The sequence below is a fragment of the Oryzias latipes genome, chromosome 23, assembly GCF_002234675.1.
Source record: "Oryzias latipes chromosome 23, ASM223467v1".
Classification (NCBI taxonomy): Eukaryota; Metazoa; Chordata; class Actinopteri; order Beloniformes; family Adrianichthyidae; genus Oryzias; species Oryzias latipes.
The window spans coordinates 14055754-14079134 of NC_019881.2; the positions used below are offsets into that span (position 1 = coordinate 14055754).

General features: G+C 38.3%; 2 protein-coding genes across 15 annotated transcripts in view; both read right to left on the bottom strand.

Moving 5' to 3' along the window:
• wnt5b (Wnt family member 5B) overlaps positions 1-13904 on the bottom strand; it is an 87240-nt gene extending 73336 nt beyond the window's left edge. Inside the window, exon 1 of one of the 6 annotated variants that reach the window (XM_011491000.3) lies at positions 13432-13904. In XM_011491000.3, the coding sequence (XP_011489302.1) occupies positions 13432-13483 (52 nt within the window). In that variant the 5' untranslated portion in view covers positions 13484-13904. Of the gene's footprint in view, positions 1-12766; positions 13356-13431 lie in introns of those variants that run through there. The other 5 variants (XM_011491001.3, XM_020713978.2, XM_011491002.3 and 2 more) reach the window with 5 other exon arrangements.
• A 3688-nt stretch (positions 13905-17592) lies between these two features.
• LOC101162174 (ELKS/Rab6-interacting/CAST family member 1) overlaps positions 17593-23381 on the bottom strand; it is a 123194-nt gene continuing 117405 nt past the window's right edge. For all 9 annotated transcript variants that reach the window (XM_020714177.2, XM_020714178.2, XM_020714183.2 and 6 more), the window contains one exon: positions 17593-19104. In XM_020714177.2, the coding sequence (XP_020569836.1) occupies positions 18967-19104 (138 nt within the window). In that variant the 3' untranslated portion in view covers positions 17593-18966. The remainder of the gene's footprint in view (positions 19105-23381) is intronic.

The following is a 23381-nucleotide window of genomic DNA, read 5'->3' on the forward strand; positions in this document are numbered from 1 at the left end:
CACTCTAATCATCTTCTGATTTATTTGAAAAGCCTTCCCAGTGGTCTTTAAATTGTGATTGTACCATTTTTAGCTAAAATCAAGAACATAGGACATAGTTTCTGCAGAGCGACAATAGTTAATTAGAAAATCATCTGAGTTTACAATCTCCTCCGCTAGCTTACAGCCCCTCACACCCCCAACCTAACATTCTGGGAGAAACAAATATGGTGATCGATATTGGACGATCCAGCCGTACAGTTTTGAGATGCTAGCTCAGACGAAGTACACAAAGACGTCCATGGATCTGGTCGTCCTTGTGCTGTATATCTTGGATACATCAGTTGTGGGCAACTGCGTCCCAGCTACAGCTTTTTCTAACAGCATTTTTTTTTGTCTGCTCCTGATTCACAATGATTTGAAACAAAGAAAACTCAAAAGTAAATTTTAGTTTAAGTTTCTTTATGTTGTCTGCATCATAAGAAAAATGCCACAAAAACATGTTAAAAACACGCAACACCTATTTTTTATTGGAGTAGATCTTAAATGCAAACAGTGGATCAGCTGAGAAGTTTCTAGAATCCTCCTCTGAGATTCCAAACTAAAAGAGCACCATTTTCTCTAAGTAGCCCCCTGCTTTAAATGTGTTGCATTCAGAATAAACACATGCTCAGCTATAGATTTCCAAGGTCATATTTTAGGCGTTCAGTATGTATCTTACACAAATCCTCTCTTCTCTCTGCGCTCTGCTGCTCCTCTCATCCTCCTCTTAGGCATTCTTCTCTCATACACATCGCCTTTCACACAAACCACACTCACAACAAACAAGCACGCACACACCAACACAGGCTCTCCAGAGATGTGTCCATTGCTCTGACCTCTCTCTCGGGGGAGATCTGGCTGTCTGCCCAGCTTTTTCTCTGCTTCACACATTCTCCCTTTGCTTTGTAAATTTCTTGCTTTAATTCTATCTGTATCTCTCCATCTATTGATCTATTTTTCTAATCTCCTCGCCTACCCCTCTCTTATGCTCCCCTACAATTTATGTCTCCTCTGCTCCTGCATGCTCTTATCTCTTCATCCTCTTTCAACACAATTCTCCACTTCTCCTCCTCCTCCACCCTCTGTTCACTCTTTAATCCTTTTAACCTTCTTCCCTCTCTTCGCTCTGTCTTTTATCTTTCCTTTCTTCAGTTTTTTTTTCCAGGCTTCCAGAGTGGTGGTGTGGCTGCAGGGCGCTGCCTGAGGCTCCTTGCCCAGCTCATGCAGTCTCTATCTGGGCATGGTGCCTGCGGAAGGGTTGGGCAGGACTTGGAGATGAGCTGGGAGGAGGGGGGGGGGGGGGGGGTCTGAGCGTTTGTTTGCATCCACTGATGGGTAAAGGGGGTGGGCTTGGGGTGAAAAAAGTGGCGAAGTCAGGGAAGAGACAAAAAAAAGGGAGGAGGGGAGTTGTTGACAGAGGGAGAAAAAAATGGAGACGATGGAGATGCACAGATTTTGATGAGTCACTCTTTTGGGGCTGCATGGTTAGAGACATTACAACAGCATCTGAGAGGATGTTGCTTTTAAATGACATCAACCAGCTAATTCTATCATTTTATAAAAGATCATTACTATTCGTTGAAACTCAAAGAAGAAAAAAATGTTTAAACCTCACTTCAAATTAGACAAATTTATGTCAACTTTGTATATTAAATAAAGCTAAAAAAGAACCAGAATCCATCCTGCTGAATCTTTTTTGGGCTCATGGGGGAGCAAGAGCCACCCCAGCTACTGTTTGGCAAAGACAGGGAACACCCTGAACAGGTCGTCAGTCTGTTGTAAGGCCACAGACGCAAATAGATGAACAAGTACAAAAAGTTTCAAATGTCAAAGAGGAACACACACTTTACTCAGCCACAAAAACACAATTTAATAAAAGAGGAGAAAGACAGGTAAAAGTACTTTGCCTTATTGGAAACAAAGTTCAACTTTTACAATTGGGGAAAAACGTTTTTAGCCAGCCACCAATTGTGGAAGTTCTCCCCCCTGTATACCTCAACTATGAGAGACAAAATGAGAAAAAAGAAATCCAGAAAATCACATTGTCTGATTTGTAAATAAATTATGGTGGAAAATGAGCATTTGATCAATAACAAAAGTTCGACTCAATACTTTGTTGTATACCTTCAGCAATGATAGCTGTTGCATGTTTTCTGTAGGTCTTCACAAGGTTTTCATGAACTGTTACTGGTATTTTGGCCCATTCCTCCATGCAGATCTCCTCTAGAGCAGGGATGTTTTGGGGCTGTCGCTGGGCAACACAGACTTTCAACTCCCTCCAAAGATTTTCTCTGGAGTTGAGATCTGGAGACTGGCTAGGCCTCTCCAGGACTTTGAAATGCTTCTTACGAAGTCACTCCTTTGTTACCTGGGCTGTGTTTGGGATCGTTGTCATGCTGAAAGACCCAGCCATGTTTCAACCTCACTGCCCTTCGCTGATAGAAGGTTTTCAGTTAAAATCTGACCATACACGGCCCCCTTTAATTCATTCTTTCCTTTACACGGATCAGTCATCCTGGTCCCTTTGCTGAAAATCAGCGCCATAGCATGATGTTTCCACCCCCATGCTTTACAGTAGGTATGGTGTTCTTTAGATGCAACGCAGCATTCTTTCTCCTCCAAACACGAGTAAAGTTCTTCCCAAAAAGTTCCATTTTGGTTTCATCTGACTATAGAACATTCCTGTTCTGGATCATCCAAATGCTCTCTAGCAAACCTTAGACCGGCCTGTACATGAACTGGCTTTAGCAGGGGACACGTCTGGCATTGCAGGATCTGAGCCCCTGGCGGTGTTGTGTGTTACTGATGGTAGCCTTTGTTTCTTTGGTCCCAGCTCTCTGCAGGTCATTCACTCGGTCCCCCCGTGTGGTTCTGCGATTTTTGCTCATGGTTCTTGTGATCATTTTGACCCCACAGGGTGAGATCTGGCAGGGACCCCCAGATGGAGGGAGATTATCAGTGGTCTTGTATGTCTTCCATTTCCTAAAAATGCTCTCACCGTTGATTTCTTCACACCAAGCTCCTTACCTATTGCAGATTCAGTCTTTCCAGCCTGGTGTAGATCATCACAATTGTTTCTGGTGTCCTCATACCAGTGTTTTTCAACCTTTTTTGAGCCACGGCACACTTTAACCTTGACAAAAATCCCGCGGCACACCAGCATCCAAAAAAAAAAAAAAAAAGGAGTAGTTCATAGTCTGTATTGATCTACAGTCCCTCCACAATCTCACGTGCATTTGGGTGATAATTGTGGCAGAAAAAGCTGGAAGCTGCAGCTGTTTTTTTCTAAAAGATGTAATAAAAGTTAAGTCAAAAGATTCAAAAACTGTGTGTTCGTTGTTGTTTTAAGACGTTAAGAGGAGAGACTCATTGTGCGCTAAGATGTTGTCACTTTAACCCAATGCATCATGGGAGATGTAGTGCAATAATCCTCCGACCGCAGACAGACAAGCGTCTCTGAGCTTCATAGTTTTGTTCACTTTTTCCACGGTCTGACACCGGATTCTGTGGAAAGCTACACCGCTAAAGATGAGCTCTAGCTGGTATTTTTGTTGGAACTGAGCGACTTATGAGCTAAATCGAAACAAGGAAATGAAGACTTTAATCACTTCTGATTGGTCAGACTGATGACATGTGATTAAGACTCCAAGAATGATTGGTGGAGACAGTCAAAGGGGCGGGACTTTTCCTAAAACAGAGCTTAAGCTGTGGCTAAATCGCAGTACCGTCATTCTTATCAAAATGTCTTTAATAGAATCAAATAAACACAAAGAAAAAAGTATTTTACGATCTTTCATATTCCTAACTCCTCAGTGTTTTATCAGGGCCTAACTCCAGAAACACTTCATATTCATAATAAAAAAAATCAAATTATCAACACTTGAGAATAAAATGACTGGATACTAATTGAATCTATTTAAACTGCGAAAAATGTATTGTATACAGTAAAACAGTTTTGTTGATAGAAAAAATATAAATGTGTGCTAATGTTGTGTTTAAGGCCTTCATAGCCTGATGACAAAAAACAAAAAATCCTGCTTTGTGTGATTGGAGTCTTCTGCCAGATGGCAGCCACTAAAACTGTAATTTGGATGATAAGTGTCTTTAATAATGTGCTGGACCTGCACTGCCTGATATAAATATCCTGAAGGTAACTCAGTCCAGATCTGATGAGGCTCTCTGCACAGCTGATCGCACTTCTCAAGATCTTTGTGTCCTAAGAGTTTCCAGTTAATGATATCTTTATTTCTCCTTCCCCTGATGTCACTATTATCCGTTTCCAGAATGACAGACCAAAGGTGATTCTACATGTTTGCAAATATTCAGTCCTCATTTACATGGACCTTCTATAGATAAATGGGGGCAGAGTGTGGGAGGAGAACATGATAGGTACGTTAATGTGTGGCTGATGGCGTGTTAGCATTTCTAAAAAAGACCCAGGCTTAAAAGCTTTTGCCACACATGTTTGCCACACATGTTTATCCTCTCATCAGGTCAGGTCTGGTTGAGCAATTTTACAAGTGAGCACCCCTCCCCCCCAACAAAATAAAAGACTGATCAAGCACTTTTACCCGTTTAATACACGAAAATTGCCAAATAAACGTTCATCATTTTCATGATTCGTCTCTCTTAGGGTTCACATTGTGGGATGTCTTTTTCCCCATTTAAAATGCACACTGCTCCTTGAAGTTCACTCGATCACTGAACCACACTGAAGTTCAATTGCAAGTGAACAGAGACTCACATAAAAAGATTCTGATTTTCATCTGAGGAGGTGCAGCACAGGAAAAGATGAAGTGACTAAAGAATGACTGAGGATTACTATGCAAATATGGTAAAAATTATTACATCCATCAAAAATGTCTCCATGGAATTGCTGTGGTGAACAATTCATTGCAAGTGAAATGTTTCTAGTAACTTAAGAGACATTATTGAGTAAAACTTAATGTTCCCACTCACATCTGGCAGCTTCTTCCTGCTCTGTCAGCCTGTGGTGTTTGATGCTGCCTTCAAACTGATGCTAATGGCAGCAGCATAAACTCAAAGCACTGACAGAGCATCAACTCGCTTGCAGAGAACCACAATTCCCCTGCTGGTCACAAATGGTAGTGCCTCCCTTGACAGAAGGCAAATGGTCTGGACTCATGATGAGGGGTGGGGGTATAAAATGACAGAGGCTGCCTTGAAAATGTAATTAGGTTAAAGTAACTAAAACAAAAAGTACTCAGGAAGAGTTGGTAACAGAAACTCGCACCAGTGTTTCTTTCATCTGTTTCTTTTATGACATTCCTCCTTTTTTCATGTTTCCCTTCACTTTCTGGTCTCCAATTATTGCCATCTTCTATTTTTGCTCATCTCTGCCCTTTTCGTGCTGTTCTGTCCTCTCCTCCAACTCCACTTCTGGACTTCAGAGCTTCAGTGATACAGTGCCCCCTGTCTGTGGTCACTGCTACTGCACTTTCATGGTTTTAAACTACCCATTCTGTTCTGTCTCAATTGGGTGTACTAAGCCTTTTATTTAATAAACATAAGTGTTTGTTAAATACAAAAGCAGTAGGAGTTTAGTAAATGAAACTTTAGCGAAAGTGTATAGTCAAAACAGAAATAAATATACATTTTAACAAGTTATTCTTTATTGGTTGCTTAAACAGATTTCAATATTCAAAGATTTTTGGGAGTACAGTTAAGAGCTCAGATGACTCTGCAAAACACCCCCCACCCTCCACATCACATGCTCTGCCCCTGCTGTCACATTCCAGTGTTTACAGAGCATCTTTGCACCCACGCCAACAAGACAGATCCCTGTACGTTTATCGAATGCCAGGAAAGACAATTCTGATCTGGATTCAAGCGGCGTGCACATTTGACAGATGACACGGCAGCAGGCGGCGATGCGAGATATAGGCTGCTGCATGTGTTGAAATATGCAGGATGGGAGGCTGCAGAGTTAAATGTTCTTTAACTTATGCAAAGATCAACAGCCCTGGTGTGATTTTAGATAATTCAGATAAATAGGTTTTTAATGGCCTGTGGATGGTGAGACTGCAGTTTAGTAATGCACCTAAGAAGTGATCAGACCGTTTTAAAGACCCACGCTGATTAAAGAAATCTTGTTTTTGGCGTTTTAACATGTTTTTGTGGCATTTTTCTCATGATGGAGGACATATTTAAAGAAAATTGAGCTTAAAACTGCATTTCTATGTATTTCTTTATCAGGAGCAGACATTGAAAAAAGCTTGTAGCAGTGACAAAGGTACAATGGGAAGGCCACAAACTCCCCGCTTCGCTCCATTTCGATTCATCCGCTAGACAAATAGATCCTTGTATGTCTTTGTTTTCCTTGTCCAGCTGGTTCTAAACTGTGCAGATGGGTAGCTCTGATATCACTCACCCTTTTTGTTGCACCGCTAATGTTTGGCTGGGGGTAGGGGCTGTAAGCTAGCAGGAGGGAGTGTAAACCACAACTCAGATGTGAATTTCAAAGAAACTCCTGCTGCTCTGCTGAAACTATGTTTTAGAAAACAACACAGATTATTTGCTTTTGGCTAAAACCGGCATAATCACATTTAAAAGACCACTGGGAATGCTTTGAAAATGGATCAAATGATGATTGGAGTTGGATTTTTAAAAACATTCTTCATTGTTCCTCCCATGCAGCCCTGAGTTTTCCAGGAGAAGTCATAAAGTCGCAAAGAACATTTTTTTTGGTCTCCTCCATTAAGGTAATGCAGCACTCTATGCTGTCCGTCCACTCCAAGAGAACCAAAGGCTTCTCAATAAATCTGTTCATCCAGTCACTGATGGATTGGCTTTAGTAAACAAAAAGGCTGTGTGTTTGCTGCTTCCACGTTTTTTCTAGCACACAGTTGCAGACTGGGTTAGATAGAAAAGACAATAACGGGAGAGAAAAGTGCAAGAAATGAGAAATGAAAAGACTAAATAAAACAGTGGGGAAACAACAAAGTGAAAAAGTGTTTGACATGTGAAAATAAGAACTGACGAGAAAATAAAATCAAAGGATGGGAGGCAGAGATTGTCCCTTTTTGGAAGCAGAAACGAGACAGTGGGAATACATTTTAATTTTGATCCATTCTCTCCCTTTTCCCCCTTGCTGTGTGTTGACAGGTTTGGCACTGGTTCAGCTTCAAGACACACTAAGTAATTAAACAACAAGAGCACCTGGGTACACATTCATCCGCACACGGAGAGGAAATGACTGCAAAGATAAAGGGCAAAACTCAGGAAAATCAGAAGCAATGATAGAAACAAACCACCAGAACTCAGAAACAGTCACAGAGGATGGGGACTCTTTCCAACTGTGAATGGGTCTTTGGTAACCTGTTCAGCTTTAGAAATCTTTTTTTTTTTTCCACTGACGTCTGACTAAAACAGTTCGATTTCACTCCAAATTCTTTTCTTCCACTTAACTAATAAAATAAAAAAGTAAAAGAATCCTGAAATGTAAAAGAAGCAAATATTAAACCTAACTGTTCAAAAGGTGTCCTTCATTTGTCTATTTGGACTTTCCTTGATCTAATGTAGGAGCAGGCACTGACCAGTAGGAGGTAGCGTTTCCTCTCATCTGACAGATCAAATCCCTCTGATTCTTCTCCTCTTTTCTATTCTATTCTGTCTTCTTTAACAAACCTAAATGCTCAGACTTTTTAAATTGAGGATTAATTCTCCTCAGAGCTTTGACCGTCAGTAAAAGATTTTGGCCCAAACTTTGATAATCCCTAGTTGAAGAGAAAAAGGCTCAATTTTTCCCTTTTTGAAAAAAGCCCCAACATTTACAGTAAATGTTTGTTAGAGTAAGTTTAACCTTTTTTTTTTTTTTTTTTTACTTGATCCCATCTTTAAAGGAAAATATGGGAATAGACTGAGGTATACTATATCTTAAACATGCAAATGCAGCAGTTTAGAAATGAAGAGACAGAAGAAGATGGTGCAAATGAGGACAGGTTAATTCATTTATTCAGAGATTTCAAACATCATTTTTTGTTTAAACCATATGTTGAAGGAACAGATCAATAATTAGCCTAAAATAAATTCCTGGATTATAAAATATTTCACACAGATTTAGAGTTTCTAAGAGAACCGGTCCATAAGCTGGAGCTGTGATGCTCATGGAGACTATTTGTGGTGGAAAAATGTGAAACACTTTAAAGAAAGTGATTTTTAAAGACATAAATGACAGTTTCTGATTTCAATTAGAGTTTCTTTAAAGGCAGTTTTAGGCACCCTCTAGACTGTCTTGTTATTAGAAGAGCAAAGATGAACATTGGATTTGTTTACTCAGTTTTGTGTTCAAAGGTTTCAATAGGCGGGAAATGCCACATTTCTGTTTAAAACCAGAATGGTGCCTCAAGAAGAGCTAAAGACTGAGCCCTCTATAGCAGTTGGTTAGCCGGGTATCAAAAATGTTGAAGCACAGTTGGTAATCTTTGAACTATTATTCATTTAATGCAGTTTAAAAGTGTTATGTAATGAGGTTTGCTGAGCTGGTATTGTTCTTCCTCTAACCTTCAAATATTTTGTGCATTTCCCTGAATCCTATAACCAAAGTTACACTTCATGAATGCATTCAAAACTAAATCTAGACACATAAAACATACCAATGGAAAATTTTTAAATGGACTATCAGATAACCTACAAGAATGTTCCTGCAGCAATCAGTTCATAACTGATAAAATGTGAGCTTCTGAGTCCCGTTTCACTAAAAGTCCCAACAACCTCCTCCTGCAGCGATCACAGCGCCATTGCCGTCTGTCTGCCCGTCCAGATTTGACTCTACAAGTCTAGACAGCTCTAGAACTGACTGGAACGGATATAATTTTGGTAAAATGGGATCCAAACTACATTTGAAGGATGCCTGAATGAGTTTCCACTCAGAATTCAGCAGATGTGCCTGAGCCCAGGTGCTCTGGCTGCTTCAAATTGAAAAAGAAAAAAAAGAAAAAGAATTTTTTTTTATTTTGAATTAGAGGCAATAAAACAAACATATCAAATGAAGAGTGAAGGTTGTGCTGAACAGAGCGTCTTCCTTCATGTGAGGACAGAAACGCCACAGGGACAGAGAGCTATATTCATTTCACCAGGGTAAAAAATGTCCAAACACGCAGTTCCTAGTTACTGATGTTACCATGGCAACTTCTGCATCCCTCATCTTGATGAGGTTTTAGAAGTTTAAACAAACCACAATGTTTAAATCATCAACTTTGTGTTTTGCTTCCATTTTTTTCACTTGCCATTTTTAAAGGTGAATTTATTGATTCTGGCAGAGTTGGTGCCGTCAGTCCAACAGCTAGAATTCCAAAAAGCTCCTCGTCCATGAAGATAAAACCGCATGTGGGCCTTAGGATGAACAAAATAGAAATGAGGTTTTTTTTTTTCCTTTCCTTTTATCTAGAGCAACAGCGCTGAGTGTGTTCAGTTCTTCTGGTCTGCTGCTGCATTTTGTGTTATTTATTCAGTTTGCAGCCGTCACTTTGAGCTGCTGCTCGACCTAAGCAACAGTTTCAAGGTTTATTGAGTGCCCCAAAAATATTTTCAACATGATTAGCAGCAAACAAGTGGTAATGGCTGCCTCCAGTGGTCAGAGACACACATGTCCACAGAAAACACAAAAGCTGAGGAGCTTTTTCACAAACACGACTCACATGATATTATGGTCACAATTTAAGCGGAAAGCCTCCACATAATTGCACGGTTACCGCTGAAGGCCCATTTAATTTTCTATTTTATTACAAATTTATTTCTTAGAAAGCTTACATTAAAGACCCCTAGATAAAAATTGTTTTTTGTGTTTTTAACATCATCTTGTTGCATTTTTCTGGTGATGGAGGACATTTATAAAGAAAATTGAGCTTAAAATTGCATTTCTAAGTATTTATTTATGAATCAGGAGTAAACAAAAAAAATACAGTATGAAATATATTTATATTTGTTCAGATCCACAATAGGGAGGGGGGGCGGGGTTGCTCTCATCATGGCTGCTGCCCAAAAATCAGAGGTTTTATGATGTCATCTAAAGATAGCATAATCATAATTAAAAGGTCACTGGGAACGCTTAGAAAATAGATCAAAAGCTGATCGGAGTGGGTCTTTCAGCACATTCTGCAAAAACAATGCACCATGACCATAAATCACAACCTAAATTGCTGCAACGCAACACATGATTGTGACAAAATAATCAAAAGTTAAGAGTAAGGTTTAACTGTACAGATACTTCTTTTGTCACGAAGTGTAAAGACTTGTTCTTTTGGTAGAGGCAGGTTAAGATCAACCAGGGCAGCTCACCTGGTTACTGCTGGGTAACAAAGTGACGTGCTCAAACAGTCACACAACTATCAAATCGTCACTTATATAGCAGCTTCCCCGTGCGATTCAAAAACTATAAAACTTGGTTTGTTCGCCCATTTTTGAAAAGATTGGAGACTTCAAATGAGCCAAAGACAGATGGAAAAGAGTTACAGTTCTAGAAACAGCTGCTTTGAGGCTGTAGACACAGTCAGTGCATTACAGACAAGAAATCTGGGACTTTGCTTAATCTAAGAGAAGTATTTTATGCCCAGAATAGCTATAATTTAAATATGTGAGATCAAATAAACATGTCAAGCAAAAACTATGTTTACAGAATGGATTTGGTATAAACACTTTAGACAAAGACAGCATTCTTTTGTGCATCATCTGGTTGAAAGTGATGCACAGACTCAGGCCAGGCTGCATCTGACAAAGAGGACTGTGGGATAATAAAAACATAACAGAGGAGAAAGTCACAGGATAGTGTGTTCTAAATTATTCTGGAAAACACTAAATCATTTGGTTTAATTTTATATTTGAAGATAAAAAAAGTTAACTATAAAACCAGGTGCTGCCAATGTTGAGAAGTTAGTAAATAAAAGGATCCACTTTGAGCTGATTCTAAACCAAATTAAGCTAAACAAAGGAGGGCTAAAACAGTTTCTGTAACTTTAAAGACTAAAATAAAATTGATGTTTCCGGTTAGGTTGGGTCATGTTTTAGCAGGAGGATAAGTACCTGTTGCTTCAAATAACCTGTTGCTTCTATTGCCAAACTTCTCAAATTATAATTTAGATTTACAAAACTTTTGGCCTTTTCACCGTAAAGCTTTAAACTTTGTGTACTTTATCTATAAAAGTGCTAATTTGACTATTTTATGACAATTGTTATTTACAATTTAAAATACCAGAACACCAAAAACAAGCATGAAGTGTGGACTATTTTTTTTTATTTTTTTTTCTCTTTGTCAGAACCATCCTGGTTCTGAGTGGAAGGCTGTCGCTCCGGCTGAGTGGAATTCCCTGGATTCAACTCAACCAATCAGAGATCAGAATCTTAAATACTAGCTCTTCATGTGGAGGAGTGAAGAGGTTTCACAAGGACCACTGTCTGTGCATTCAACATGGTCATTAGTGCACTGGCCGGGCTGAAGTATAAACACTCGGATCACGCTTTCTGCATTTAAATACACTCATGCAAATTGTATGTTGACAACTTGTGTGTCCAGGCTGGAAGACAACTCTGTGCATATGTTTATCGTGGAGAAAAATCGTCTCTCATTCCTAAATGATCAAGTCCCAGAGGAGCAGGATGCTCAAGCAGAGTTTGAGGGCAAAGGGACTTTATCCCCCTCTAATGGCTAGCTTGTTGACAGCACTACTTTTCATTAACCATCCACCCGTTTAATGCATGTTTCTAACCCATCACACGCAGACTCACACTTATCAGCATGGTGTGGGCTCAGTCCACAATTTATGATGCCGTCAGGGGGGTAAAAACACAAAAAACACATCGCAAACTGGAGACATCACTGCCAGAAACACCCGCGGCCTGATCTCAACACACAGAGAATGTGAAGGCTGAAGTTTACATCTGGAATAAATAAAACACAAAAAGCTAATTGTCTTTAGAATAAATCCATTTTATAAATCATTTTTAAAACTTTTTGACTTTAGTTAGACATGTGGGGAACATTTGAAGTACTTTTTTCTTTAACCTAATTTGATATTTAAAGTTTATGGGATATTTTCTGCACAAGAAAAGTGTCAATAAGACCGGAGCGGACAGTGAGCACAAGAAAGTCAAAAATAGGGGTACAAACACTAAAAGATATGAAGATGGACTAATCCTAGTGCTGCACAAAGCAGAAAAATTTCATAATTCACAAAAATTGACAATTAGACAAATTACATTTTTAGGCTGTCAATTATTTTTGGAAGATCTTTTAAAATCTGTAAGATTGTCATTTGCTTTTACATTTAGGTTCATTTTACATCTGTCACTTAAAATTGTAGTCATTTGTTAGCATTTTGTGTGCAAATCACATCTTTAGTTTGTGTTGCGTTTCTGTAGATCTGACTTTATAAAGCATTTGTTTCAGCTGGACACATTTTCTTAACATATTGTCCCCTTTCCGCACAGAAAATCCAAACTCTCCAAAGTCCCATCTTTAAAGATTTAAAGAAATTTTGAAAATATTTTTTATTTTATTTCAAACAACTGCTTTTAATGTTCAGTACATTTAAATGTGTTTTTAAGATTAATAAACCACAATGAAGTGGTTATAAATCAGTTAAATGCTGCTCAAACGCACACGTTTTCAATGTTTATATAAAGAAAACAATAAAGTTTGCCAACTCAGAACTTATGCTGTCGTGCTGATCTGTCAGAAAGTATTCATATATTAAAACAGGTTTGTGCCAATTAAACTAAAGCATCTTACCATCTGTAAAGTGCTGGCTGTTCACACACAAAGTGTGGATCCTCGTCTCGCACCTTAGACACTTGTGATGGCTGTCAGAATTATGAACAGCTCCCTCAGAGCTGCAGTCAAACTTTCATTCAGCCGCCGGCCCAGAATGAGCCGCCGCAATTTCTCTTAACTGAGAGAAACATTTGTGCAACATTTCGACTAAAATAGTCCTGGTCTACACCGCAGAGGCAGAGAAGCTGCCTTCATTTGGGCCGAAGAGGTTGGTTGGCACACACACACCTATATATACACACAACACACACACATATACACACAACACTGACATGTGGAAGCCAACATTCATGGAATGAGCCCATTTTGCAAGCAGACTGTGACAAAGGAAAACACAGCAGGGAACAAAATCAAAAACCTTTTCTGCCTGCCTCGCACTTCACTGATGGATTTGAGCAGACTTCCAAAATAAAAGCATGTCGCTGGCTGCAGAAATCCAGAATTCTAGACTAAAAAGTAAAAGTTACAGAAAGCTAATCTCCTAGAAACTAGTTAGCACTAATTAACTGACCTTGAAGAAGTCAAGAGTCAGATAATATCTCTACTGTAAAAACTTTAAATAGCTACACAGACCTTCTTGAATCTAGTTGTTTCACAAACTTGAACCTTCTTGAAGTTCTTACCTGGAGGGAAATCTTCTCGCTTCGCCACCAAATGTTTTTCTCCTTCCAGCATCCAAGTTATAAAGTTTCTCCTCAAAAGTTGGACTCCTTTAGTTATCTACCGAGTGAGTCGCGTCTTTTTCTTTCTTTTTTTTTTAAAGAAGGGAGAACCCCCCCTTTTGGGAATTTACGAGTCCCTTTAAGAGTCACTTCTGCCTTCCTAATGTCTTCTCTTCTCACCTCTCAAAAGTCACATGAAAAGGTGCTTTCGCCCACAAAAGGCGCTTTATTTGAGCGCAGAGAGGCTCATCAACCGGTCCGGAAAAGTTGGAACCAAAAGTTAAGAAGACAAGAAAAATAATACAAAAAACAGGCAAAGGTCCGGTGAGGGTGGTGCGCGCGCGCGGCTGTCATTAGCGACAGGTGTGAAATAAAGTGAGAGTTTTTCATCACAAGTTTAGAAAGGCGCCTAAAGCATTGCACACGCCCGGGAGGAGGAGGAGGAGGAGGAGGAGGAGGAGGAGGAGGAGAAGAAGAAAAAAAAAAGAGGGGGTTTCACGTTCAACGTTTAGAAACTGGAAGGCGCGTGCTTTTTAAACTCCTCTGTGAGGGAATCGAACCCTTCCAGGCACACAAGACACACTCTGACACTAAACTGGTCCTCGTGATGACAAAATTAACTATCATATATATATTCTGACATGTAAAAAAAAAAGAAATAGTTTTTTTAGGACACACCGCCATTCACTCACCATGCGTGGAGGCCCGCCCTTTAATTAACCTAATTAAACCCACCTGTGGATGACGTAACCAATCAAAAAAAATAAACAAAACCAATAAAGATTTAAAAAAAATGTTCTCTGGTAGCTTGAAATAAACCATAACTTGAATTTTGACTTAAAAAACAAACAAACCAAAATTTTAACATTTTTAGTTGGAAAAAACTACAAACAAAACTAGATAAAGATTCATACTGCTCAAACAGTTTTAGTTTTGGTTCCAGGTAGCATGAACTAAGCATAGACAAGTGATGACACTTGCATGTCAATTGGTTATTTTAATTTCAACTTTTGTTGGTTTCTTTAAACGTGGGCTTTTGTCAACTTTTCAACAAATATTCGCAAGATTCTTTGTGTGTCCTGCCGTTCGCTCGTCTTTTAAAAGCCATTTGTTTTGCACAGCACAGATAAAAATGAACACAAACTCTGCCGCAAATTTATTTTCCAACCACATTTTAATGGTTAACAGGCACTTAACACAGAGGCTATTTATTATTATTATTATTGATTTATTTAGATTACATAATGAAAAAATTCTGCCAATATTCACACATACGTAACATTTAGTGATTTATTTATGTAATACATAAATAAAATACATAAAATATAGATAATATAATGTCCACTATTTCAGTATTTGTATTTTCTAAAATTTGGTTTATGCATTCATAAGGAGTAACGTAATAGGAGAAAATAAAATAAAAAAATAGCAGAGCTGAAAAACGAAATATTTCATAAGCAAGTTATACAATGTCACATTCTTTTAGAAAAAATACTTTTGTTTCTGTTACATCTATTTTCAATTTTCATCTTACTTCATAACACTTCATAAACTGCTGAATCAAGGCAAAAATTCAGTAAAAGAACCACCACAAAAAAGAACAACCCCAAAACAAACGGAATAAAAAAACTGTGGTGGAATGAAACATCAGAATTTGTCATGACCACAGAAATCATGGAGTATTTACACATATTTTCAAAATGAGAGAAAAAAAGTCAAAGCTGGCCCGTAAAGAAACCTCAAAGAGGTGTAAATGGACCAAAACGATTCAGAAAAACAACCATAAACGTTGCAGAAATGATCACAAAGTAGTGCAAGTTAATGAAAAACATCTGTCAGATGAACCGCTGGAGACTCAAAACAAACATGAATCATACCTGGGTTGTTGCTGTTTAGTTTTTTTTTCCAGCTGCATGAACCTTTTGCAAGCTTTTGGGGAGGTTTCATTAATCAGTTTCAGGTACTTTTTGTTTCATATTGCCTCAAGGTTCAAAAGTAGATGCAGGTTCATTCAAAGTATGGTGCAGGCACTGACCGCCATGACAGCCACAGATTTAAACGAACATAAAGTATATCTTTTTAAAGACAAACTCTTCAACTTGTTCTTGTGTCCTTTTTCTGAGAAGTGAGGACACACATAAGGAAAATTAAACTAAAAGTTGCATTTCTAAGTTATTATTTCTTTATTTACATCATTGTGAATTAGGAGCAGACGGAAAAAAAAGTGTGTACGGATGGTTTTTGTGGCGTAGCTCCCTGCTCCGAGCTCTCAGCAATGAGAAGGGGAGCGAGATTGAATCCTTGATGAACTCCTGCTGCTCTGCAGAAAAAGTCCTAGAAAACGCCACATTTTTAAAATTTCAAAATGGCATGATTGTAATTAAAGGACCACTGCAAACGCTTTCACAAGAGATCAAAAGATAATTGCAGTGGGACTTTAGAGGACATCTGCATTTCAGCAAAAATCAGTGAGTTTGACAAACTGCTTAATGCCTTATAGAAACATAAAAATGGCTAAAATGGGAGGACAAAAGAAAAAATTAATAGCTTTGACAGATGAATATATACATAAACATGCATTCTTTTTTTTATCAGCTAAGATAAAATGTGACCACACATCAGGTTTTCCTTAAAAAAGGTAAAAAAATCGTTAAGGAGCACAAGACTGTTAATAGTTTGATAGTGTGTTTTGATGGGTTTTTTAGACAGGCTGCTATCTGTCCTTTTTTTTAACTATCTTTGTTTTCCTTTTTTTTTCTGTTATTTGTGGATGCCCATGGTGCAGAGGTACACCGGTCGACCTCTGATCGGGAGATTGCAGGTTTGGTTCCTGCCCTGCGTGCCCATGTGTCGAAGTGTCCTTGGGCAAGACGCTGAACCCCCACAGTGCTCCTGGCGGTTGTAGGCTGGTGCCAGTGTATGAGCCGATAACAGTGTGTGAATAAGTGTGTGTAAATGGGACTGTAAAGTGCTTAGGGCCTTTCTCAGAATAATAAAATATGTACGTATTTACCATTTATTGATAGAAAGAAGGTTCTTCTACTGTCACTCAACAAGTTTAGCTCCTCTACAGTATTCATTTATAACATGTGGAGCCAGGTTTCAAATGTAGACTCCTTCAAGCTCATAAACTTTGGAAACCGGTGTGATCTTATCTTTTATTAGAATGGCTCCTTTGTCACATTTGTTTGTGAATTTATCTTTTTTTCCATGAAAAAACACAATTCAGAAAAGTAGCCTAAAGGCTGCTTCAATTGAAATACCCAGAAAAACATCAAATTTGAGAATTTCAGATTTATTTTGTTGTTAAACCTTTGTTTCTAAGCGCACTATTAGAATAAAAAAAATTATGTTTAGATCCTGAGCTTCGTCTTGACTCTTCTTCAGAATAATCAGGGCGTCCCTCTTCCTCCTCCTGGTTGCCCTGTCTATGCCTCCTGCTTCCCTCCTCAGGCTGTTATTAGCCCAGTAGATGAAGAAAACAGAAACACCTATATGAAGTGCTGCCACATGTGAAAGCGTGCACACATGCTAGCTTTACCGTGTTTTCAGGCTGCTGTGAGAAAACCAGAGTGACCTGATTAACCTGAAGATGGCTGCATGGAAATTTCTAACTGGGGAGGTCAAGTGCCAGGTGAGGGTCAAAGTCAGCCAAGCTGATGCTAATTTTCTGCTTGAATGACTTAGAAACACCTTACTCAGATTATCTGTCCAAAAATGTGCTGTATCTGCTAAAGACAGGCATTTCATTTATTAGCTGCACTTGGAAAAAATGAAAAATCTGAATCATTTATGTATCTAAATGCACAAAAGTTTCCAGGCAGCTGGGGACAACAGCGTTCAAACACAAATGTTGCTGGAGAGTGTTTGTCTTCAGGGTGAAGAACTGGAACAGGATGGAGGCCTGTTTGAAGGATACAGGTCCAGATAAAGAGCGCCGGACTGTGGAATAAAGTCATAAATGTGGGAGGATAGAAAAATAAACCACATGCGACAAGATAACAGGCACCATCCCGTCTGCACACGAAATCAAAAGATAGAGAGACACAAAGAGGGAAGTATAGAAACCAGAAGGAACGATTTAAAATAAAGAGTTTGTATCACAAAGGACAAAAACAAACGTACAGTAAAATCATATTTTATTTAAATCTCTCCACCAGGTTTTTGAATTCACAACAAATTCAAAGCGATGCTCTTTCACCACCACAACCAAACACTGACAACATTAGTAGAAAATCGACACAGAATACTGAATTTACAGCATGAGCTCAAACCTGAGAAGGTTTTCTCTCAAATAAAAGATTTTAAAAAACGTCCACAAACTCTTTGGGATGACTTAATCTTCATGTGGGGAAGCTCACTCACAAAGTTAGACTCCAAATGTAACGAACGGGCCTTTAATCTGGGTTAGAAGACGCTTTTTGAGTCAGAAGTTGTAGGGATTTAGGCTTTGTGTCCCACAATGCAGCAGTTAAAATAATCAAAAACAAACAAGAACTTTTGCTTTAACAATTTTAGTGACATGAGAGGACAAATTCTTTTAAATTCAACCCTGATAAATGAATAAAACAACAGTAAAATTAATAAAAGAAAAATGCTATTAGGAAGAATTCTTCTTTGTTTATCTATTTTCTCCCTTTAAGAACAAAATACTACCAGAATATGTGAAGAATATATAATATTTTAATCTGTTGAGTTTTGAAAAAAATTGAAGGATTTACTGGATGTGTTTTTTGCTCAATCGTAACAAAAATGGCAGATTTTTTCAAATAAATAGAGCACTAGTGTGCTTTAAAAAAGAGTTTGCTGCAAAATGTGTTGTAGTTTGAGTACTGGAAAGCAAAACAGTTAAACATAGAGGCTGCATAACAGTTAACACCCCTCTTTTACAATTTACACAACTATCTAGAGACTACAGCTCAAAGAGACTGTAAGTCGGGACATTTCGTCAGACACATGCAGAGGATGGAAAACACACAACAACAAAAAAAAAAAGACAAAAAACAAAACAACAACAAAAATAGCAGCACATGATGTGAAGAGCCCAAGGCAGCTGAAATAAACAAGCATCTGTATCTGAACTAATAAAATAATGTGGCAACAATGTGCAAGTCTGGCATCAGTATCACCATCTCACTTTGACTCTTCCATCAGCTTTGACAATGTTTTGCTGAAGTGCAAACGCCTGGCTGCCACGTGGCTGGCGGGAGGTGTCACACATCCCCGCTGCACCTTATTTTGAAGGAGTCAAGAAAATGCAGAAATTCCCTCTTGAAATGCAAACTACTTAAAAACACTCTTTCCTTCAGCTGTCACCTTTTGCTCAAGCTGATGGACACAGTGGGGGAGTATTTGTGAGAAATTGTTTTTCTCCTTACACACATTTTCTTGTTAAAGTTGGCAAAATGAGGAGCAGGTAGCATGTTCAACACAAGTATTGGGATAATGGGCTGCGTTCAACGTTTGCACTAAAGTAACAATGTATGTGTTGGTCCGTCAGCTGCTGTCCTCCAAGGCGTTGACAACTTGCTCCAAAATGTCGGGGCATCGGTCGGCAATTTGCTGCAGGACCTGGTTGGCATACTCCTGTAGCTCCGCCCCCTCCCGTTCACACCGAGCTAACTCTGCCTCCAACTAAAAGGCAAACAGAATCATCATGAGGTTTTAAACATTTCTACAACGACACCAAATGCTCCGTTCACACCACGTGCAGGCGACTACTTCCCATCAAAAGTCTATGTACTTATACAGTATGTTTTGGGCTTCTGTGTTCAAAAGTCTCGCCTTTACGCATTGCTAAGCAAGTTTTTAGGTCCCTTTTTTGGCTCTACGACCAAAAAGGGCAGCCACTGAACGGTTAAACCAGTTAAACTTTGACCAATCAGGGACTCAGATTTGGTAGGGATTTATGGATGGCGTCCTTTTTAATTAATAGAAGTGCCAACCGTTGGAAAATTGATCATGGAGGAGGAAGTAACAACTGTGGTTTGTGCCTGGCCAATATCAAATGTGACACATACCCGGTGTGAACGTAGCACAAAGATAAACTGAATAATTTAAGCTTTTAGAAACAAAATCTAATTTTTGCTTTTTTTGTGTGTGACTTAAAATTTGACCATCCAGCTACACTCACATGGGCCTGTAAGCAGTCGAAAACTGCATTTTCTGTAAGTCATACAACAAATAAATGCATTATGTATTATAAAGATTAATCTTATCATAGCTCTTCTGATCAAACGAACACGTTTACAAAATATAAATAACTGAAGATTGTTGCAAAAAACCATCGCAATAACAAACTGTCACACTTGGAATGGCCTTAATGCCTCATGCAGGTGTCTAAGCCAATGTTTTTACAGAGAAAGGGTCTTTTAACATCACATAAGTCAGTGGTCTCCAACCTTTTTATGACAATATTTTCACAGACCGGCAGCTGGTTTCACATTTATTTGTACTCTAGATTTCACGTAGGAAACAATAAAACAGGTCATATAGATATTTCTTTAACCCATAGCTGTCACAGTAGAAACCAAAAATCAGACACCAACTTCAATATTGTCCAACTTTGACGGTGAAACGGATAAATAAATAAAAAACCTCAAACTGATATTTTCTAGTTATAATGAAAGTAAACTATTTTCTAGAGCAACTTAACCAGCAGCATTCAAGTAACATTAGAGAGCCGGTTGATACATTTCATGCATTATGGTGTATGGAAACAACTGTCACAATAAATCCATATTTGGAGTAAAGACTCCTGGTTTATGTCTGTAGATTGCAGATTTTTTTTTATTTTTATTTATTTGTTTTTCCGTCTCTCTCTCTTTGCTTTCAGTTCTCAGTTTTCAGTTTCATTTCAGTTTTCACCGCCGAACTGATCCTATTTTTTGGCTAATAGGCTCCCGGGTCAAGATTTCCCAGGATTCCCAAAGAGGTTATGGTCATGTGAGGCCTTTTCTGGTCTGGAACGATGTCTGTTGATGTGCCACTCCACTCTGATGTACCAAACCCTGGGAGAGCATCATCACCAATGTACAAAGTTTTTCCACGCTATTTGGCTGTTCTTTGACTATGATGTTGAGCTTGTCAATCAATCTCTTCTGCGCCATATTTTACAGAGACGCGGCACATGCAGATTGGCAACATTACATAAATCTTCATCGGGATTAGATTCTTGTTTTCATTTGAATACTGGACTTATTTTCCTTAACGGTTTGAACTTTGAGAGTTTAAACAAGAAACAAAAGTGTGAAAATGTGGATGTCTGTTAGACAAAGTGTAGACAATGTGCAGTGAGGAGTCCCCTCTGTCACCCGATGGGAAACCATGTCCCGGTAGCCAATGAGCTCCTAGCCCCGCCCCCACGCAAAAATTGGAAAAGCTGAGCAGCAAAAACTTGAAAACTGAAATGAAACTGAAAACTGAGAACTGAAAGCAAAGAGGGGGAAATTAAAAAAACAGTTGAAAATACTTATAAACATTCTTTTTTTATTTGGTAACAGTCTTAAGTTTCAATTTTTCTTTCTATAATTTAAATTTTTCTTTTCTTCAATATTTCTTGCAAGTTTACTTTTTCAAATTAACATTTTTTTTTAGCTGACAATGTGTATTTTTGAGTTTAAAAGTGTTTTCAAATGTTCATTTTTTTTTTAAATTTACAATCTGGTTCTTCCTTTATTTTAAGCTGATCCTAATTGGACCCCATAGAGCGACTTGACATGCATCAAGAATGAGTCGGATGTAGTTTTCCAGAATAAAACTCCCTACAGGAGTTACAAAAACGTAAAAAACTGTAGTTCATGTTTTTTTCCCCTTTGTGGTCTTGTATCAACTGTCCCATGACCTGGGGGTTGGGGACCACTGGCCTAAATCACATACAATCATAAAAAGGACCTCCTAACGTCTTCCAAACTCTGTTATTCAAAACATTTTTATCCAAAGAAAAGTTAGTACGGATACTTGGAATATCTTGGTGTTATGCCAACGTTTTTAACAGAATCAGAAAAGGTTGTGCAGAAGAAAGATTTTTTTTTTGACCAAACAACGAATAAAACGTAACTAAAAAGTAAAAGAAGGTTTTGTGGTTGTTAGAGCACCACATCACGTCTCCCGCTCGAGTCCCATTTGATCATGGAATGAGAAAGGTTTCTGAAGTTCGTGCAGTTGGACCTTTCCTCAGCATGTTTAAGGTGACACCCATATACACAGACCGTAATCTGGAATCACCACAGTGCAGCTCTGCTTGCATTTGGAGTGGAACTTTTCTCCAAGAGAGTGCTGATGTTATTTTCTTTGGATGTGTCCAAGCCGAGATGTCAGATCTAACTGGCTTAATGACCAATACATCTGTATCAATAATTTTACCTCTAAAACAGTCATGTAACACAAGCCCACATTTCTGCTGGGGTGTGTGTGAGACCTAGGCCCGATGCTGGCAAAAAAGTCTCCTGTTAAGTTTCAACCTCTTCCCTCCGCTCTCATCTGTTAGTCAGCAAACCTTTGTGGTGTTTTACATCACAGAGGCGTTATTCATGTGTAAAATTGCTCGAAGCAATAACATTGCAATGATTAATGAAACTTTGCCTATAAATCACGTGGATATAGAACTGATCTACATCTTAGACTGTTTTTAGCTTTTATTGGAAAGGCTGTGCGCTGCTATTGAGCCAACGTTGGAAAAATCAACGTTGGCTAGTGTAGTCAACGTTAAAGCTTAATATTATTTATGTTTGAAAATATGAGATGTGTTTCAGAACTTTTTAGTAAAGTACAATACACATATATTTAAGTATAGCAAAACAAACATCCCAACCTTCAAGTGGGGGCTTCTTACACTCAGAGTATTAGTAGCACCCACCACCCCTCTAAAAAAACACGATAAAGTAGAAAAAAAATCGTATACAAGTCGCACTTCTGGAAGAATTTTTTTTAACAACTTTCAGGACCAAGAACAAACGTTTAATCTTGCAACGCAAATCATAATAACAGAATGGATAACAATAATAGACTGAATATCTGCACGCTTCAATACTTATCTTAGTGAAATATGACAGGAATCCAGTATCTTAGATTTATCTGAGCCTATTTAATTAAATTAAAAAAACCATATAAGTCGCACCTGAGTATAAGTCGCACACCCTGCCAAACTGAACTGAATAAACTCCTTTTGTAATCGAGGCCAAACTTTATTAATTTTAATCGTATCTGAAAATCTTTTGTGTTGGACCGGACGGAAAAAGAAAGGAGGGAAGAAAAGAGAGGGATGTTAGAGAGGGGGGGATAGGAGGGTGATTATGGGGGGGGACCATGAAGCAGCATAAAGCAACAAGTTGCTGGATGTTTATCATTACGGTCAGGTTCAGATGTAATAAGAATCTAGAAGGGGCGGGGCCTGTCCACACACACACTTAAATGTTATAAAAATAAAATATAAAAATAAGTTCTTACCAAACTATTGCTTTACCAAAGCATTTGAAATAAAAGGTGTCACCAAAATTTGGTAATTATAATTAATAAGCAACGTTAAAAAGCCTTTAATAGTCTAAAATAAAAGGTGTGTGTGAAAATAAAACTATGCAAGCAATAATGTCTGTAAGTGGTCGCATGCTTTTTTTCTTGTTTTAATTCAAGCACCTCTCAAGCACTTTTAAGGTTGTCTTAAGGTTTTTCCAGTATCTACCTACATCTGTGGTAATTTCATTTATTTGTTTGTTCCTTTCATGAAAATTATTGTAATTTGAATATCTATTTAGATATATATTAGTTTTAGTCAGATTTAAGTAGATTTATTCCAGTTTAAAAAATGTGTTTTGGTAGAAAACTTAGAAAAAATCATTTTTTTTCCACCCAATTTTTACTTGTAGCTGTGAAAGACAAAACATAGCAAATTCAGAAACATCTTTAAAAACTAA